The 19130-nt window shown below is 53.1% G+C and overlaps 9 protein-coding genes across 9 annotated transcripts; 5 read left to right on the plus strand and 4 right to left on the minus strand.

The window, feature by feature from the left end:
- Nucleotides 1–1622: 1622 nt before the first annotated feature.
- On the plus strand, nt 1623–3575 carry J4E83_001150 (uncharacterized protein; the record flags this gene model as incomplete). The annotated part of the gene is made up of 3 exons (XM_049328107.1): nt 1623–1710; nt 1781–1963; nt 2089–3575. 3 exons carry the CDS (start codon nt 1623–1625, stop codon nt 3573–3575), a joined length of 1758 nt encoding a protein of 585 aa, XP_049192625.1.
- A 937-nt stretch (nt 3576–4512) lies between these two features.
- J4E83_001151 (uncharacterized protein) lies at nt 4513–4825 on the minus strand (the record flags this gene model as incomplete). Its single annotated transcript, XM_049328108.1, has 2 exons — nt 4513–4590; nt 4655–4825. The coding sequence occupies 2 exons, from the start codon at nt 4823–4825 to the stop codon at nt 4513–4515; spliced, it is 249 nt and encodes an 82-aa protein (XP_049192626.1).
- A 522-nt stretch (nt 4826–5347) lies between these two features.
- Nucleotides 5348–5693, plus strand: J4E83_001152 (uncharacterized protein; the record flags this gene model as incomplete). The annotated part of the gene is made up of 2 exons (XM_049328109.1): nt 5348–5489; nt 5536–5693. The coding sequence occupies 2 exons, from the start codon at nt 5348–5350 to the stop codon at nt 5691–5693; spliced, it is 300 nt and encodes a 99-aa protein (XP_049192627.1).
- A 112-nt stretch (nt 5694–5805) lies between these two features.
- Nucleotides 5806–6456, minus strand: J4E83_001153 (uncharacterized protein; the record flags this gene model as incomplete). Its single annotated transcript, XM_049328110.1, has 1 exon — nt 5806–6456. One exon carries the CDS (start codon nt 6454–6456, stop codon nt 5806–5808), a length of 651 nt encoding a protein of 216 aa, XP_049192628.1.
- Nucleotides 6457–6702: 246 nt separating this feature from the next.
- On the minus strand, nt 6703–7902 carry J4E83_001154 (uncharacterized protein; the record flags this gene model as incomplete). Its single annotated transcript, XM_049328111.1, has 1 exon — nt 6703–7902. One exon carries the CDS (start codon nt 7900–7902, stop codon nt 6703–6705), a length of 1200 nt encoding a protein of 399 aa, XP_049192629.1.
- Nucleotides 7903–9587: 1685 nt separating this feature from the next.
- Nucleotides 9588–10049, minus strand: J4E83_001155 (uncharacterized protein; the record flags this gene model as incomplete). The annotated part of the gene is made up of 1 exon (XM_049328112.1): nt 9588–10049. One exon carries the CDS (start codon nt 10047–10049, stop codon nt 9588–9590), a length of 462 nt encoding a protein of 153 aa, XP_049192630.1.
- Nucleotides 10050–10522: 473 nt separating this feature from the next.
- Nucleotides 10523–11686, plus strand: J4E83_001156 (uncharacterized protein; the record flags this gene model as incomplete). Its single annotated transcript, XM_049328113.1, has 1 exon — nt 10523–11686. The coding sequence occupies one exon, from the start codon at nt 10523–10525 to the stop codon at nt 11684–11686; it is 1164 nt and encodes a 387-aa protein (XP_049192631.1).
- A 1176-nt stretch (nt 11687–12862) lies between these two features.
- On the plus strand, nt 12863–13621 carry J4E83_001157 (uncharacterized protein; the record flags this gene model as incomplete). The annotated part of the gene is made up of 2 exons (XM_049328114.1): nt 12863–13509; nt 13567–13621. 2 exons carry the CDS (start codon nt 12863–12865, stop codon nt 13619–13621), a joined length of 702 nt encoding a protein of 233 aa, XP_049192632.1.
- A 925-nt stretch (nt 13622–14546) lies between these two features.
- J4E83_001158 (uncharacterized protein) lies at nt 14547–18713 on the plus strand (the record flags this gene model as incomplete). The annotated part of the gene is made up of 3 exons (XM_049328115.1): nt 14547–14618; nt 14674–18090; nt 18141–18713. The coding sequence occupies 3 exons, from the start codon at nt 14547–14549 to the stop codon at nt 18711–18713; spliced, it is 4062 nt and encodes a 1353-aa protein (XP_049192633.1).
- Between the last annotated feature and the right edge of the window lie 417 nt (nt 18714–19130).

Consider the following 19130-nt stretch of genomic DNA (forward strand, 5'->3'; position numbering starts at 1 on the left):
CTGAGAAGCGGACCCACGGGCCTGTATTAACATTTGTCGCGTGACGAGGAGAATTTGCTTTGAGAATGGCTAGTCAAACATCCAGCTTGGAGACTAGAGGAAGTGGGTGCCCTGGGTGGTGTCATTTGAAGGCAGTGATGGTATGGACTGGTCACTGCGACTTGGTGAATATGATCTTGAAGATTTCCAAACGAGAAGATGATATTTTAACGTGTTAATCGAGAAATACCTACATTCTGCCAGTTCCCCGTACATGTACCTAGAGATAGGCGCGCACAGTGTCAGGCGAGTACTTGCGGCAGTGACGGACAGGCCTCTGATGGGCACCGCACGCCCATTCTATATCAGCCACGATATGACGTCAGAACGCCAACAGTATTGGAAACCAGCGACGGAGAGATTGCTGCTTCTGCAGTTGACGTAGGGGTAAGACTCATTTAGCTATGGTTGATTATATGGGGGCGCGCGTCAGCCCGCGCCGTACCAATGTATGACACACTTCGCAGGGGCGCTATGATGATCTCTCTGGGGGTGGAGGACGTGGACCCAAGGATCAGCCTGGACGTGTCTGCTAGGAATAGCCTCATCTCATAATTCATGCTAGCTCACATCTTTCCTTCGTAAAACCGTGATCGTGACGGCATTTTCGATAAAGGACCTAGGGATATGTGGATCTCAGACTGCTCAGCCCTGTTCGCATCCGCCATCGTCTCAGGATCTACTGAGTCGCGAAGACGGCGCTCCCGCCGTCCTCCAAGTACTAATTGTGTCGGCATCACCGACTTGGAAGACGAAGTTGCTGATTGGAGCCTTGGGTGCATGGCTGATGCACCCTGAATTTCCTGTGACTCGATCTTTCTCTCCAAAGCCACGGGTCAGCAGGGTTTTTTGATGGTTCTCGCTAGGGCGTAGAGTTCTAAGTGGATCTGTGAAAGCTGTAGCCAGTAACTCGTCTCCAGTTTCTCAGAGCATGACTTTGCCGATCGTGTTGCGTGCTTTCGGTGCGGCCCACCATGCCAGAATGCTTGCGGATTTACAAGAGGTTATCTTTTGCATTCGCTGCTGTGACGCATTCCCTGGATGTGTCTCCAATGAGGTTTTTCGTCATTCAATTGTGTTGCTGCCTAAGATCATAGCCATGTGGTCATATGATGTGAGTAAGTTGTAATGATACCTTTTGAATAGCCCAGACTGAACTTGAACATGTCTGGAGACTACATCAAGATGAATACATGCAAGGTAGCTGACCTGACGGCGATGTAGGCTCCAGGTGTTCAGTTTTCCCTAGGGTGACATGAAGCCCGAAACAATTGCCAGTAATTCTAGATTGCAAAAGGGAGGCCTGGCAAATATGCTCAAATGCTTGGAGTGGGGGCTCGACCATGCCGTGGTTGACTGCACTGACTACCCTAGTTCAATGATATTTGTGAGGCATTAATTCGGGAGGAAACCACGTGCGACCGTCAATTCATGATAGTAGCGACTACCTAGGTAACTCTGGGTGACTGGTAAAAGGGAAGTAACGAATGCTAAGCGAGACAGATGCCTTATAAAGACTGACTGCCCATCTCTTTCATTTTTGTTCGCTAACATTTCTAACATTTCCGAATCCATTGCCCATCATGGAGGGCGAGTCTTTTACAGAAGACGAGTACCACACGTCGTTCCCGTTCCCCGGCAAGTTCAACTATGTCCACCCTAGCGCCGCCGGTAAGTTGATCCGTTCCGCTCCGGACTCGGCTTTGCTCGGGATAAGACGCCCGCTGATCTGATAACTCAGGATCTCCATCTGATAACCAGGACCCGAACGCACCCTACGCTCCGCCGCGCAACATGGCCTCGTCGAACAATGCCGCCACACCTGGCTCAGATTGCAGTCCTGCGCCATCGCCTGCTGAGTCCTCGGGAAGCACCTTCTGTACCGCTGCCGATCTTGAACAAGACCGCCGCAGCTCCATCCGACGTGAGTAACGTGATTGCTTTTTCCGCGTGTCCCGCGTACCAGCAGTTCGCCGCGGCTGTTGGCTGCCAGACTTGTCCAACCGCGTGATCGACCCTTGCCCACTTCAACAACTGACACCGACCCAGAACTCGTACCAAGGTCCCCTCCACGCCCTCACGTCGCCGCCACGTTGTCCGTAAACACGCACGCCAATGGCCCCTCGCAGTCGGGCGGGGGGCCTACGAGCATGATACATTCCATCCCGCCCCGACCCAAGCCCGGCCGCAAGCCTGCCACCGCGGAGCCTGAGACCAAGCGCAAGGCTCAGAACCGCATCTCGCAGCGCAACTTCCGTGAACGCAAGCAGAAGAATGTCCAAATGCTACTCGAACAGGTCAACCAGACCAGTACAGAATTCAACGATGCCCGCAACACATGGCTACGGGAAAAACAGCTTCTGGAAGACCGAGCACGGGCTCAAGCACTAGAAATCCAGATACTGACAGAGCGTCTACGCACAAGTGACGCCCAAACGACTATGTGGAGGAATATGTACCAGAAGGCGAAAGCAGGCGAAGACGTTTGCACGCCAAATTACGAGGACGACTTTGCTCCCATACATCCCATGCAGGACCGCGTTCGAATCCGTAGCGCACGCCACGACGCACCGTTCGAGAGCACGCAATCAGGATGCGATCGCTGCACGCCTGAACATTGCGCCTGTCTCGCCGACCTCACCAATGATATGCAACTCCCGGACGAGGCCTCGGCTCGTATGGACGGCATGTCCATGACTGGGATACTTCGCGGCGGCCAAGGAGAATTCGACCAAGAGAAGCATCCCCACGTCGAGTTCGAAGTCGACTTCACCAACAAGTTCAAGAGCGCATCTACATTCGCACCATCGACGGAGGACAACAAGATTACAGACTGTGGCTTCTGTGAGGGACAAAAGGACATTTGCATATGCGATCCCCCTGCTCGTGTTGACAGCGCCGACGAGGGCATCTCACTCACGCGCATGAAGAGTGGTTCTTCAGCTGAAGAAGCGAAGCCCAACATGGCCATGACCGGGCCTGGCTCTTGTGCCGACTGTCAGTCAAACCCCCAGCAGAGAGCCTGGTGTCAGCGAGTCGCTCAGCTCCGGAGCGAGGAAACCCCTTCGAGCTCACGGCGCAACTCAAGCAAGAGCAGCTCGCTCGAGATCATGGAACCCAAGGCATCGACCAGCATAGACATGAGCGCCGGCATTTCGTCGCCTGTGGGTACTGGGCGAACAGTCGGTTGTAGCGATGCCTTCAAGCTGCTTGATGGTCGAGTTTCGACGGATCCGAATGCCATGGACTGGCGCCAACTAAAGCCTGTTCCGCAGGCTTTCGGACGCCAGGACACTCGCAGGGACACATTCACTATGGAACCCGGAATGTATAGCGCGATGGAGCTGGACGCCAGCAGCATCCTCACTACCCTCCAACACGCCCAGCGTCCTCTCAGGACCCGCCCGTCTGACGGCCCACATGCGCCGCTGATCGAAGAGGCCGAGGAACGGCGCCGAGCTTCTTTCTCGCCCATGACCAAGGCCGAGGATCACGCCATGATGGACGCAGTCTCTCACTACAATATCGACCACTGATAGCGCCCTCCTGTCTTTGCTTTGCCAGATACCCCCACCTTTAGCGGCTCCGCCAGCAATCCGCGGCGTTGATATGCGAGAGTGTCTGTATCCTGTTTCGCATGGTCGTTCATCCGTAACGAGAACACAACTTGAGGGTTTTGACGGTCGCTATGAATAACGACGAGTGGACGGTTACACACTCTTCACTTTCTTGCATTTTGTATCATATCGCATGGCTACAGCAGCCCGGAATTAGACTAATGACTACACGTTTCAACGAACCCAACTATGGTTCAAATGATATCCTTTCAATTCACACATTTTCTTGCATGTGATGACCCTCAGATCTCTGCTCTCCGTGAATGAGTCTTTCTGGATTATACCGAATCCACGTCCGCCCGTGCCCAGCTCCGCAGCTTGGCTCGTCAATTTCCGGGCATGGGCGAAATCACACCACCGCCGAACCTAAGCTTCCGTCCTCCGAAGACAGACCGCCACTTCTGGTTCAAAGCAGCCAGCCGCGTCGAATATGTCTGCGCGTACAACATTAAGTTTACATGAGCGATATAGGCTGGAGATGGTTCGGAGCTGATACTGAGCTGTGAATGGCTGTTCGGGCGTCCGGTGTCGCATCTTATCTGATGATCTGATAAAACTCTGCAGCGCTAAACCCCAAGTTGTCAAGAGGGATAACGGGACCCGACATGCGGGGTGAAGTCTTACCCACAATCTGCGTTCGCTTCTATGCAACATGACGATGGTTGCAAAGGAGCCAGAGGATCTTGAAATGAGAATAATGTTACACTGATCTACAAAGAGTGTTGTCGCCGCTCTCCGCTTCTCCTTCCGCACGTCACAGCTCGGTGCGCGCCATCGCGCCTGACTAATGTTTAGCCCCACGCCTTCCATATGCGCATGCCGTAGCTCCCTCCGCATCTCTCGCTCAGCAATACCACTACTTCTTCACTCCATTAACGACAATCTCGTTCCCTTGGCCAACCCACTGGCCATGCGGCCCAGCTCTCACAGCGACCTGCGCATGTTGTCAGTATCAACTGTACTTTGACCCTGAAACCCCGTTTTCAGTGAATGCACACCTGTACATCGACGCCCCATCGTTGCGCATTGGCAAGAGCAACATTCGCGGCTTCTTGCTCAAGAGTTGTGGCGGCCGTTGCTAGCTTGCCGCCGATGGCACAGAGTTCTCCACCGAGTTTGTTCAGGTCGGCGGCGAGCTTGAGGAGGTTGTCGGGGGTGTTGTGTGACATTATTGGCGACTTGACTGTGATGGTTTGATGTGATTGAAAATGAGGTAGGGTGCCGAGTGAGTGATGCTTAGGCGCTGGGTATATGTCAAGGCTTCTCCCGCAAGAAGTGTGGTAGAGCGATAGTAATTGTCGATGACAACTGTGGCAAGAGGATATATGCGTACATGGCGATATGGAAGGGTGAATGTGTTTGCATAGCTGAATGGCACACTGATCAATTTGCGAGCATTCCAGTATGGAGCGAACGCTACTCTGCCAGCGAAGATGTACTTGAAGTACGCTCAAACATCTTAACATCACCCACAAGCATGTCGATCACTCCAGCAGAGTAAAAGGTTTGTGTTATCAATCACCAGACTTCACATTGTGTCTAGCCTCTGCCGCCCTCGTGTCGGTGTTAGCGCATGACTTCGAAGTGGTATATGAGTCTTTGATGCGATACGATAACCCGCTGCTACATCAGCGCAATACACTCGATTCTTTTCCCGAATTTGACCAAATCACAACACCCATCTGCACACGATGTCCTCTTCAGGGCATCCAGTCGCACCCACCACTGCACAACGCGATGCAGACTATCACTACAGTCAACAACTCACAAAGTTGCAAGACGAGATTATGGATCTAAACAAGATCATCGAGAACACTGCTGCAGATCACCGACGTGAGGCACTTCCGCTATATCTCTCATTCTTACTAAGAGACAACAGGCGAAGTCTCGGTACAAGCCCGCGCCATGACCTGTCTCAACATGAAGATACTGTGGCTCACGTACAAACTCGATCCGATTCTCAAGGTGGACAGTATCACAGCGGAGAGGATGGGCAGGCTTTTCCCAGAGATCGCGGAGTACTTCACTATTGATTAAATGCCGTACTAGGAGAGATGTGTGTGTATGTGGGAACCAGCATATCAGGGTGACATGACTAGCATTATGAGCACGTGGTCGCGGGAGAGTTAATGTAGCAGTCATATCAATATCATCGCCCTAGCCTAGGGTCTTGCTTCAACAGTGCAAGACGCGCAAGTCTCCTCCGCTCTGGCGCACTAATAGGTATGGCTTTCTTCTCTTTCACTTGCTCTGCTTGGTCCACTTTCTCCGGTGAAGCTTCGTCTTCTCTTACTCCTCCCTTCAACTTTGTTTTCACTCTCCGCTGCACATCGCGCATGAACAGTCCTTGATCGAGCTCTTCTTCGAGGCCTTGCGTTGCCAGGTCTCGCACTTCCTTATCAAGTCTCATCTTCGTTTCTCGTACGATCTCTGCTTTACGTTCTTTGAGTGCGGATTCGCGTCTTTGTAGCGCTTCGCGTGTCATTTGACAGTTTGCGAGTTCGGCTTCGATGATGAGGAATTCGGCGTCTGGTGTAAGGGCTACGTGAGTGGGTGTTTGTGGATCTTGAGGTGGGCTGGTGGATGAAGACAGTAGGGGTAGTGGAGAGCTGACTTCATCTGCCGGTTTTGGAAACGTTGGAGTAGCTACGAGAGGGCCGCTAGTGTTCTCTTCGGGTCGTAAGGCCATAGTTCGGTGTCCAGGTAGAGTCTCCAGGATACCGTCCTTCGCCTTTTGTTCAACGTCGGCCAGGGCTTGTGATACTACGGGATGAAGGAGGGTCGCTATGGGGAAGGTCATGATTTCTACGTCTTGGGGATAGTGGCCGCCGTTGGAGGAGCGAGACGTGTCGACAAACTAAAGCAGCTTCCCGGTGTTTGCTGTAATCGTTAACGCTGGTCAACGCCCGGCTCTGCGAAATGGAAAGTACAGTGTCACAAGGGAATAGTGTGCAGCGTTTGATAGAGTTCATATTTTAGACCTTGTTGCTGGAACGTGATGTCGTGCATCCATGTGAACCATCCACCGAGAACACACAATACAGCATCAAGCCTTCGACTCTTCTCGCATCCTCGTCAATGTGTCCAACACTGTTTGCTTCGTAGAGCCGGCCTTGAGCGACTTTATCAGAACATCTTGCTCGCTCTCGGGTGCCATGCCAGCCGTCTCAGGTACCCTTCTATCAAGATTGGTCGGGAAAGGGTATCCTTCAGCAACAACGCTGACCAGTGCTTCGAGCTCATCGCTTAGGCCATGCTGTTTATACATGGTCAATAATCCATCCCAGGTCTTCTCAACAAGTGCGTGCGTATCGATAGATTCCATCGGCTTACCAAAGGCTGATGAGATCTGTAGCAGATTGGCAGAACGCATGACATCGGCGGAGTCATTCTGACCTGCGGCATGGAACAGCGCTGGATTGAAGAAGAGACCGTCCCCCATCTCCAGCGGCACAGATACATACTTCTCAAGGAAGTAGCCTTGGAACTCAGGCAAGCGGTATGCCATGTATCCTTCTTCAAACTTCTGGCTGAACGGCAGCAATCGTGTCGGCCCGCTCTCCACTGGCATATCTGAGTGTGCGACAGCTCCTTGCAGCGTGAGAAACTGTGACGCGACTTGCATCGCCTTCGGAAACTTTGCGCAAGAGTCGTTGTCCTGGAAGCCAATGTGGTAGTCTCTGTGCGAAATCTGGGCCTTCGCGCCTGGCTTCACAATGTTGACTTGTGCTGTGAGACGGTGGTGCGGCCCGAGCCATGCTCCAGATATGAGCGGTAACCACGGGTTGGAGTAGTACTGCACAAATGACTCCGGGTCTCTCTCGCAGTGTTTCGAAACGGAGTTCCAGATGCGATCGTTCGCGCCGGCTCCAGCAAAGTGGTCGCCGCGTTTGCCCGCCACTTTCTTCTCTTCTGCAATGATGTTTGCGTATACGTTGTTTACTTTTTGAAGAAGAGAGACGTCTTTGCAGAGACCTTTGGTGACGAACACGCCTGGTCCGGAAAGCAGGATGTGGTAAAACTCATCCTGTAATGCTGAACGTTGTTCTGGAGAGAGCGAAGCATAGTCGGGTAGATCGTATATCGGCACATTCGCTTCGACCTTGCTTGCTAGTGGGTAGTGGCAGGGAACAGACTCCGTTGTAAGTTTCTTGAACTCGTCCAGTGATGGTGGTTGCTTGACGGAGAATAGCCGAGGTCCGATTGGTGCCTGGTGACCTTTGGTGTGGCCGTTCGCGGAATGCATTTTAGATGTCAGAATGTATCAGAGATGTTATGTATGGCATCGCCCTCAATGCTATATAATCGCGTCGGCTACATAGGTGATAGGTAAGCTTGTAGGATGATGTACCAGACCGGCAATTCTGCCCGCTTGCGGTGGTTGTTGCTTCTTTGGGAAGCGGAGAAGGCGGCGGCCCCACTTACGATTACAAACCCCTTGCGCAATCCATCCTCTCCTCCAGTACCACCTGTCGTTCGACAACAGTTACAATGATCTTTCGCGATTTACTTTCCACATGGGAATAAGAACAGTGGGTAGAAACATGAGCTATTGCGACCTGGTCGCAGGCACTGCTCTCGTGCTTTTCTTCTGACTCCTCGACTTTACCACGGCACAGCGGCACCTTAGTATCAGTAATCATCACAGCCTCTGATCCTTCGCGGCGCGGCAAAGCCCACCCCCAGAGCTTAATGAGACCGCAACCATGGACTCCGCCTTGAAGCACTGCGGAAGACCAAAGACTCGTGCATTATTTTCAAGCTCCGTCGCCAGTTCTGAATTTCCATTCATCGTGTACATGTAGGCCGATTGCGCAGGTATGGCCGTATACAATTACAACGTTAAAACTTTATCAAGAGTGTATGAGCTACCTAGGTATTATCAGGATCACATATACCTTCAAGCCTCGGGTCAATAAGTTACACCAATCTGCCCCTGCGAAGTACGTCAGACTGCGACGCGCAGACCTTTGCGAACAGCATTGCCGATGCCCGCAACCCTCTCTACTTCTCATCCTCTACTTCCTCGACCTCCCAGTCTCCATACACAACTCCAGGACGTCCGTTTCGAACACCAGCGTGTCTTGGCGACCCTCCATGGGGTCCAGCGTCGCGAGGCCCGTCGGAATCCGAAGTATTGTCCGGAGATTCAGTTCGCGGATGATTTCGAGGATCGGATCCCGGCCCGCCCATACCTCCTGGGAAAAACATCGGGCCCCGCGGGAAAGGCATGCCGCCCGGTGGCATCGGCCCTCCTGCACCACCGCCAGCCATGCGCATCTGCTCTGCCATCATCTGTTGTCGATATGCGGCCATCATCATCTGCTCTTGTTGCGCCTCCATCATTTGCTCGCGCTGAGCTCCCATCATCATCATCGCTCTCATGCGCAGCTGTTCCGCCATTTGCAGGCGTTGTCTTAGCGGCATGCCCTGCATTTGAGCCTCTTCCAACTGCGCTCTCATCTGCGTTTCCAGCTGCATCTGTCGCATCATCATGACTATCCTAGGGTCCATGGTTGATGCCGGTGTTCAGGCTCCTGATGTGCTGAGATGTAGTCTTGAGAACGAGCAAGGTGTCCGGCAGTACCAAGGCTTTTCCGTGGGCTTTGGGAATTTTGGTCGTATCGAGCCTGGTAAATATTGCCTCACAGAGGTAAGCTAAGAGGCTTTATGCTTATGGCTGAGGGAGATCGCTTTTGCTAGATATCAATGTTCATGATCGGTGAATAAACGAAGTGAAGACTTCGTCATTGAATCACACCCACCAACAACATGATCCGAAAGGTTTATAGGGCATGTTTGCGCGTACATTCAACGCGATATGAACGTTCAATAATCGTCACGAGCCAAGCTTTGGGTTTATGAAGACTCTAGTTTACGCTATCTAGCCAACTACCAGTACGAGCTCAGTTGATAAAGCAATGGCATACATCAATTGCCGTCTCGAGAACCCGGCGCCAAAGCAGCCTCCCTCTCCCTCTGATCCATCGCCGCCATCATGCGCTTTAGAAGGTCTGTCGTTCTGTTTGCAGACTCACGTACAACTATCAATTGCGTCAATATCATCTCCCGCCTGTCGGGACCATCTAGCTTGTTGTTGATTTGCTCCATAGTCGCCACGCCCTCCTCATACAGCTGCATCCAAGTCCAATGCTCTACCCACATATGCCTGTTCTCCACCGAGACCTTGGTCCTGGCTTCACTCAGAGCAGCCTTCATATCTTCGAGTAGCTTGGCGCTACGCTGACAAACTGAAGGAAAGTTTTCGGGAGTCAACCTGCCGTTGAGGAATTCCTCGGGGAAGGCGTCGATCTGCATGAGGAGGGCTTCGCAGGCCTTGAAGGGGTCAGGGACTTGGAGCTCAATTTCTTTTAATTCGTTTTGGTGTGCCATTTCGTCGTTGGTGAGTCTCAATGTAGCTGGGATGATTGGTTTGAAGTGAAACCCTCGAGGAAGAGGTGTTGGTTGCAAAGGAGCATGCGACGAAGAGAGTGAAGTTCAGCTGAAATATGGGTGGTTTGCTGTAAGGTGAATGTATAATTACGCCTCGAAGGACTGACGACTGGGAAAATGCTGACATTGTCATTGAACAGACGGTACAGTGATTCAGTCCCCATCGTTTGCTACTGCTGCCTATTTACTTGGGGATAGATCTGCTGTATAATAACAGTGCCTCGGAGTGACTTCCTCACAGATCACCAAACCCACCCTCAACCGTACATACGAACGGACAATCAGCAATGTCCCTCAAAGCAGCAGACGAAAGTGAGGCATCTATGCGGGTTCTAAAAAGCAATCTATTTGATGAGTGTAATAAGATACATACAGGAGTCGAGCGCCTTCTCGAACGAACAAACATCGAGGGAATGACACAGCCACAGCTGAAGTCTGTATATGAAGATGTCGTCAAGATACTCGACCAGTTTACCAACGCGATCCAGATTTGCGACGTCCACATTCATAAATTGAAGACGACAATCCTAATGGATCTAACAGAGCCCCGTTCAATTCTTTCCCTACAAGAGAAGTGGAACAAAACTCTCATCGAAAAATATCTAAAGTCATTACGACAACTTCACAGCCTCGAGCGTAAGCTCAGGTACGCCAAAGAGGGGAAGGAGCTATTTGCCCTACCGGATTACGATACTACTGCATATATTCCAGCCCGTCCGGATCACGATATAGAATGCACCGGACGTACATTGGTGATCGCGCGCATACTGTGGCTGATGAAAAAGGCCGAGAGGAACCTGGATACATTCCCTGCCCGAGGTTATCCACGCTACATACGCCAGGGGACTTGGCAGGACGATCCAGCTGAGCAGCGTCTGATTGTACCACAAGACAAGAAGTGGATGTTGGCCCCATGTGAACATGAGCTCATATGTCTACCCTCATCCGAGGAATGGTCGGCCTTGTTCTTGCATATCGGCCATCTGACTATCCTCGAGTGGAAATCTCTGGGTGAAACTTCGGCTCATACTATCGAAAGCGGTATGGATATGGGAGATATGAAGTACGTCCAAGGCTTCACGGAACGCGCCACGGACGAAGCAGTAGCGGCTGGTTTCGAAGAGTGTGAGATATGCGGACGCAGCTTCTCCGATCAGATTGACCGAGATGATGTGGAGCCAGCCGTGAAGACGATCTGTGGTCATTATATAGGCGAGCAATGCCTTCAGGCTTGGATCAACACGCTCGCTGCCAACCATGAAGAGATGGATGCATCGTGTCCGATGTGCAGGACTAAATTATGTATCGGAGCATTTCCACCCAAGATTCGAGACCGGGTCTTCGAGTTTGTAGAGTTTATGCGTAACGATCCGGCATTCGATCGAGAGGTCGATCGGTTCCTGTTGAGCGCGACGGAGGGAGATGTGAGGCAGTGCTACGGCCCTGAGCTCGGAATTATGCTTGAAAAGTTGTCTGTGAAGATCAACGCTGGGGAGAAGATGCTGAATGACATCCTCGACAGCATCGACAAGTTACGAGGGAGAGGGTACCAGGTGGGAGACGTTATCGTAGGCTGATAGTACCATATGAATAGACTCGATCGTGAGGACTCGATCGTCTGGAAAGGTGTGATGCTCGGAAGATTGATGGGTTTATAGAATGATAGTATCTATGGTCGTGAGAATATTCATGTGCAGCGACAAGACTCGTCAGTGAAGGAAGTAGTGAGATCGTACCTGCGTGGGAATCTGTTGCTCTCTGAATTCCGGATGGAGCGGTCTGCAATCATGCATCGACTCGTGGGTCAGCGAGGAGAAACAGGGCGTGCCACCTACTCTAATTGTCCAACGCCACCGCACGACTATATTGATCTGTTTCCAGAAGTTGTGCGGCCGATCCTGTACGACAACGCAGCCTTGGCATGTAGCGGTATTGCAATTGACAAGGAACCTGTCACCTGTCTACCAGGCATCCTTGCGAGAGGAGGAAATTCACGGCGGCTTGGACGTTCCGTTCCCGCTGACATGTGGTGTGTGCGAGTGTGTGAAGCTAAGCTTCCGCCTCACCACCAATCTCGTTCAGAACAGTTCGGAAGTCGAGACCGTGGCCCGAACGCTACGCTGACCAATATCGGCAGCCGACGGACCATTGCTATCGTGAAATCGGATTCGCATCGCGGGTAGTGGATCCCTACACAGCCCGGGTGGCATCCGCGGAACGAATAGGAGAATTCCAATATCGGCGGTTTCTTTTGGTGCATATTCGCCAAGGTGCCAGAGATTCAAAACGTGAAACGCATGATCACCCCAGATCTTGGCGACAGCGGTTTCCGCTGTCGTTGTGTTGGTGTTGTCGAGGCTTGGCACGGCTCTTCCACCGCTTAAATGAGTTTCAACGTGTGGTTGGGACTCCTGTTTTCATTTAAAGTGAGACTAGGACAAAAGAATCGTTCTATGCGACTGGGTACTATGGGCTTATGATGGCTTATGACGCCTTGGGGGTGGGGTGGCGCCGTGTAGATTAGATGAAGAGAATGGGTGTTGATGAAATTTAGGGACCGAAAAATGGATATCCCTCCAATGGAGCGGAACGATGCGGTGAACCACGCTGAGAGACTGGTCTGTATAAGTATCGCAGTGGTTACCGTGTTGTAAAAATCATCGCAATCATCCAGCATTCGATACCAACCAGTACATTCGCTTCCAACTTTTTACATTCACTTCTTTTGAACATATTCATTCTTTACCATCAACATGAAGGCCTCAATTATCCTCTCTCTTCTTGCGCCCTTGACGGTCGACGCGCACTACATCTTCAACCGCCTTATGGTCAACAACCAGGCGATTGGTGGTGACTATGCTTACACCCGCAAGAACACCAACTCCTACATGCCCTCGTTCACCGCCGACATCGTCAACTCCCCCGACCTGAGGTGCAACAAGGGAGCCAAGGCTGGAGGTGTTCCCACCTACACCGTCAAGGCCGGTGACAAGATTGGCTTCAAGCTCGCTTTCAACGAGAAGATCGAGCACCCTGGCCCGGGCTTCGTCTACATCTCCAAGGCCCCTGGCAGCGTCGCCAGCTACGATGGCAGCGGTGACTGGACCAAGGTCATGGAGAGCGGCCTCATCAACCCCAGCCAGCCCGGTGTCGACACTGCCTGGGACAGCTGGCAAAAGGACCGCCTTGAGTGGACCATCCAGAAGAGCATTCCTGCTGGCGAGTACCTTGTCCGCGTTGAGCACATCGCCATCCACGAGGGCCACGTTGGCAAGGCTCAGTTCTACATGGAGTGCTTCCAGCTGAAGATTGAGTCTTCCGGTACCGGCAAACTCTCCCCCACTGTCAAGATCCCCGGTCTCTACAAGGCCAACGACGCCGGTATTGCCTTCAACAAGTGGTAAGTCTATCCCAACCGTACCGAATACTCGTGCCAGACATACTAACATCATCGCAGGAGCAACCCCAAGTCTTACCCCATGCCCGGCCCCAAGCTGTGGAACGGACAGTAAGCGACTCGTTTCGCTCACTGGTGTTCCATCAGGCAGTCAAGTTGAGGAGGAATCGGTCTTTTTTTACACATTGCACGCCCTAGTGGTGCTTACTTTCTACCTTTGCCCGCATCCATAGCGCTCGATCTCAGTAGCTTTTGACAAAATTACAATGCGTTTACCTCAGTTCGATGTTCCTAGATTTCTGTGATGATGGCGATGGGGTGTGAGGCTTGGCGTTTGGTCGACAGATTGTGGATCGTGATCAGCCAGCCTTGTATACTCAGCTGGTGACCCGAGCGCAGGCAAGGCGACAAGTCGCGCGCGCCTACTGCCGTTAGACCGCTGTTAGTAGGAGGGCTAGAGGTCTGTTCACATTAGCGTACAACAACAAGACAGCTGGGTAGAGTGTGCCCGATGGTGGGAACATCTGTTCGAGAGCGCCAGCGCAGTAGTTCTATAGCGGCCCAATGCATAACGAAGATGCAGCATCACCAATTATGCGCAACTGGATGCGAAACCAAGGCAGTTATGCAGGGCGAGTGCGCAAGATGAAGCGAATGTCGCGGTGTAGAGTTGACGATTGTGTGACGTGGTAGGCGAAGTGGGCCGCCGCCTGGCCAGTGCGGGTCGCGGTTGCCCGGGGAGCGGTCGCTGAATCGTGTTTACCCAACCAAGACGGGACGTCAGGTTGCGATAGGCCCTGCTTAGCTTTACCATACCACATCCCCGCTATCAATCGGGGCGTGACCACAGAGAACTGCTCTCTCCCATTGCTACCATCGACATCTGTCTTTCGCTGGAGCATTTTGCGCGTCCCACTCCTAATCGACGCCGCCTCTCACTATTCTAATCGACGCATGTCATCTACCCGCCGTGCATGCCCCGAACAAGTTGCCGGTCAACACCAAGTACTGTGTAATACAACAACCGAATAATACCCAACATGGCAGTCGGCCAGGCGCTTCCAGTGCGCTTTCCCTGCTGGTGCAAAGCTGTCTATTCATGGGGAGGCGAGGTATGTTTAGACGGAAGCCGAGTTACTGTCGCAGTTCATCTAACGACTACACTAGACTAAACGCGACCTCGGATTCATAGAAGGCGACCTGATTGAAGTCCTCAATGCCGGCGATGGAGCTTGGTGGATGGGCCGGTTGAAGCGCGACAGGCGCATGGTCGGCCTGTTCCCATCCAACTTTGTCGAGCTGCTCAGCGAAGACTACCAGCCATGGGCGCGCAACGGCAGCGGTGGCAGCATGTCAAGACAGAACAGTGCCCAGGAACAGCCGAAGCCCGCGCCACAGAAGCAGAAGAGCATGTTCAGGAAGCCCTTCACGGCCTATGCGGCTGCAGGCGCCCCGAATCCAGCTGCAGCGGCGCGAGAGAGGCTCAAGGCCGGCGGCATCAACTCACCGAACGGCAGTGTCAAGACCAAGTCTCCCTACTCGTCGATGAAGAGGTCGTCCATCGAGAGCCGAGACAGCCCGTCCCCTGCCACGTCGACAAGAAAACAGTCGAACCTGCGCGCAGTGTCACCGCGACCCGCCTCCAAAAGGACGCCTGTAGCACGAGCTGTATCGCCAGCACCACCCTCACGACACGGCTCGCACGCACGCGCACCCTCTCCCGCACCACCCGCCGAATACCGCTACCAACCGCGCGCCGTCTCGCCAGCACCCCCCATCCGACGCGGCTCGTATATTCCGCCACAGGCTTCCGCACCTCCAGCCCAATACCAGTACCAGCCTCGTGGAGTGTCACCCGCACCTCCCATACAACATCGCAACTACGCGAGAGCCGCGTCTCCAGCTCCCCCACAACAAATACAAGACCTATACCGAACAGCTTCGCCAGCACCTCCGAGACAACATCAAGACTATTACCGGGCAGCATCGCCAATTCCTCCACGACAAAGTCAGGATCTATACCGCGCAGCCTCACCAGCACCCCCAGTTCACTACCAGCAGCACTCGAGAGCTGTTTCTCCTGCGCCTTCGTTCCAGTACAGAGCATACGATCGTGGACCTTCGCCAGCCCCATCGTTTGGCGAGCGTTCGCGCGCTGCCTCACCAGCCCCCTCGATCCAATACCGCGCATACGACCGAGGCCCATCGCCATCTCCCTACCAACACCAACTTGATTACGACGATCACAGCCGCGGTCCATCGCCTGCGCCTTACGATGACGAATTCGAAGCAGACGTTGGCTCGCCGCCACCTCCACCTCCACCGCCGCATCGTGTTGCTTACGACCCCAGCAGAGCTCCATCTCCCGCGCCTCCTTCCCACAACGGTTTCATCACACCCGAACCGCCCTCGCCTGACCCAAGAACACGTGCAGGCCACTTCACACCTTCTCCGCTTACGGCAGCAATGGACGATGTCATGACGTCTCTACAGGATATGACAACGTCGAACAGTAACGAATCGCCAGAAGACTCTCCAACTCCAGCGAACCCGTGGTCTCCAGAGGCATTCGATCAAGTGTACCAAGAGTCAGCGAAGAAGGTCAGGGCACAGTCCGCGATGGACCAGGGTGATGAGGATGAAGAGGAAGGCCTGCCAGACGTCAACAACTACATGAAGCGCATGGAGAGTCGTCTGAGGCGAATGAAACAGCAGGAACAAGCCAGGAACGGTGAACTTTTCATTGGCGAGGATGAAGGACCAACTGTACCTTTGAAAAGCTCCCATCAGAGGCCTGGATCCTCGAGGGCAGACACTGACCCAGAAATTCAACGGAAGGGCTCGAAACTGCTTAACCACCGCAAATCTGCTTACAACATGGGACGTAATGCCCTTGGACGAACATTTACGAGCAAAACGAACTCTACGACTACGACCCATACCAGCAGCAGCACCGATCGCAGCTTGATGTCTGGACACTCTGCGACGAACATGAGTGCTACAAGCGCCGGAAGCTACTACCGCAAAAAGTTCGGCAAAGACCGACCGAAGAGCGTAATGAACACGAAGGACACAGCTGGAAAGGGATACGGCTTCGACGATGGACGACCAGAGACGCCCTTTACTGGTGTCACGTATCACTCCAGCCACGCTTCGCAGCCACGACCTGGTTCCAGTGATAACCAGCAAGCTGAGGTTAGCACACCAGCAACAGACGACCCGGACCCGCTTGGTGGACTGAGGCAGCCTTTGAAGACGAAGCGCAGCGGCTTCTTCCGCAAGATGATAGACACGGCGAAGACTCAAGCGGCAAATGCTCGTAGCACCATCGACACGATAAGCAGACCAGGATCCCGGGCTGCTAGCCGAGCAGCGGGTCGTGCAACCAGTCGCGCCGCAAGCCGGATGGACAGCAATGAGTCAACAGGTATCGAAGGAGGTAAAGCGACCCACACGGCAAACCCCTCGAGAGATACGGGCCTGGGGACGGTGGACTGGGTACAAGTCCGCCGTGACGTCAACCGATCCAACTCTCTCAGCAAGAACGAGCGTGCGGAGCGAGCCGAAAGATGCCAAATGATGGATATCCCCGTCTTGAACCCGATTGAGATCTTGTACGAGTCAGCGGAAGGCGACGAGGGTCTCGACGGCCTTCCCATCACCGAGCCTACCGATTTCGCAGCTTGCAGTCTTGGCCACGTTGACAAAAGCACGCGTTTCATCAACAGCGTTCCTCTTGGAACTAACCCAGCAACCTTGGCTCAGGCATACGTTTGCCGACCTTACCGGAGCGATATGCAACGATTACGGGCCATCTTTACATGGGTCAGCGAGCGTATCGCGTGGGAGGACGACTTCGAAGGCGAGATGGACCCGAAGCATGTGATTCAGGGCAAGCGTGGATGCTCTCAAGAGATCGCGATGGTTGTGGCAGAGATGTGCGCTTCTGTTGGGATGCATGCTGAAGTTGTTCGTGGCTATTTGAAGACGCCTGGAGAACCTCTGGATCTGGAAAGCGTTGCCCGACCGAATCACTTCTGGAACGCTGTCATCGTTGAGGGCGAGTGGCGTATCATGGACTGCTCGCTTGCTGGGCCTACAAATCCAAAGCGAGTTCACTACTCAACGGCGGGATCATCCGTGGCGGAGACGTGGTACTTCCTTGCTCGTCCCATGGAGATTTGCTACTCTCACGTTCCGCTGCTGCCCGAACAGCAACACATTTGCCCTCCACAGCCTCACGAGGTGCTGATGGCTCTGCCTTGCGCAACACCGGCTTATTTCCGGCACGGTCTCAATATGGTCAACTTTGACACTAGCCTTCTCAATTTGGACAATCTCGAGATGGGTCACGTGTATATTGACGTGCCGGAAGACGTAGAATGCGTTGCGGAAGTCGAGGCAAGATCTTACTCACAAGACATGGACGGCGACTTTTTCGAAAGCGGTGAAATTGTCAAAAAGCCGGCACTGGCGCAAGCTGAATGGTACGGCGGCCAGAAGAGATACACCGTCAAGGCTCTTCTACCGGGTGATGGAGGTCAGGGTGTCCTGAAAATCTATGCAGGACCTCGGGGACTCATGGTGAGTTTGTTCTAAGACACTGTCAATATATGCATACTAACGTGGTCCAGCACTCAAACAAGATGAACCCTCACAACCTGGCAATCGGCCTTCCAATGACCCATACCGGCACCAATCCTCCGTACTCATTCCTGACACTGCACCCTACGCCCCATGCCCAACGAAACGATCTATACGTCGCTCAACCACAGTGCGCCAATTTGGCTCTAAACAACACTTTCGTCTTTTGCGTGCGCCAGCATCCATCATCCCTCACAAAGTCGCCCGAACCCAGTCCTGCGATGCACGGCCGAGCGTCGCCAAATCCCTTTGCCCGTCCTGCTTCTGCTATGAGCATGCAGAGCATCTCAGCCACTGGTTCCAACTACACGAACCCATCCCAAAGTTCTTCCGGATCAGCAGACAGTAGGAGTAACAAGCCCGCTAAGCTAGCCGTACAAACACCTTCGGGCAAGATCATCCGCCTGACGAGAAAGACGGAACATATGAGCAGTACCAACGACGCCGACGGTACGGCTTGGGAGACGATCATCAAGATTGGAGAGAAGGGCACATGGCGAGGCTTGGTACTTGCCGACCGAAGCGCGAGGTGGTGTGTTTTCGCTCAGTGGGAATGTGCTTGATTTGGTTGCGACTTTTCTCTTCAAAGTACGTATTATGACTTGTAATGATAGCGTTTGGTTATAGTATGACCGCGACGGCCGTTACGGCGCTTTTGCATAACTCGGCGTTTCTGTAGGATATTGGGTGTGAGAATACTATTATGGCGTATTTGGTAACAGGACAATGTTTGAGCTTTCCAATTGTGAGGTGTGATGAATGTGATAGAAAAGATGGAGTCATCTCAACGACCAGCTCGTACCAAGATTATGTTCTGAGTCAAAGGCGCAGTCCATGCTTGTTAGTGAGTCATCTTGATCTATATAACACTCGCTACTAAACTGTCGATGCACAGAAAAGACAGCCCTGTACTTCGTAGTGACTCGTACCTGCCAAGCGCGGCGATAAGACACTGCCCCGCGTCATCAGTCCACCCCACC

This window comes from Alternaria metachromatica (genome assembly GCF_023757995.1).
Source record: "Alternaria metachromatica strain BMP 0045 chromosome Unknown scaffold_2, whole genome shotgun sequence".
Classification (NCBI taxonomy): domain Eukaryota; kingdom Fungi; phylum Ascomycota; class Dothideomycetes; order Pleosporales; family Pleosporaceae; genus Alternaria; species Alternaria metachromatica.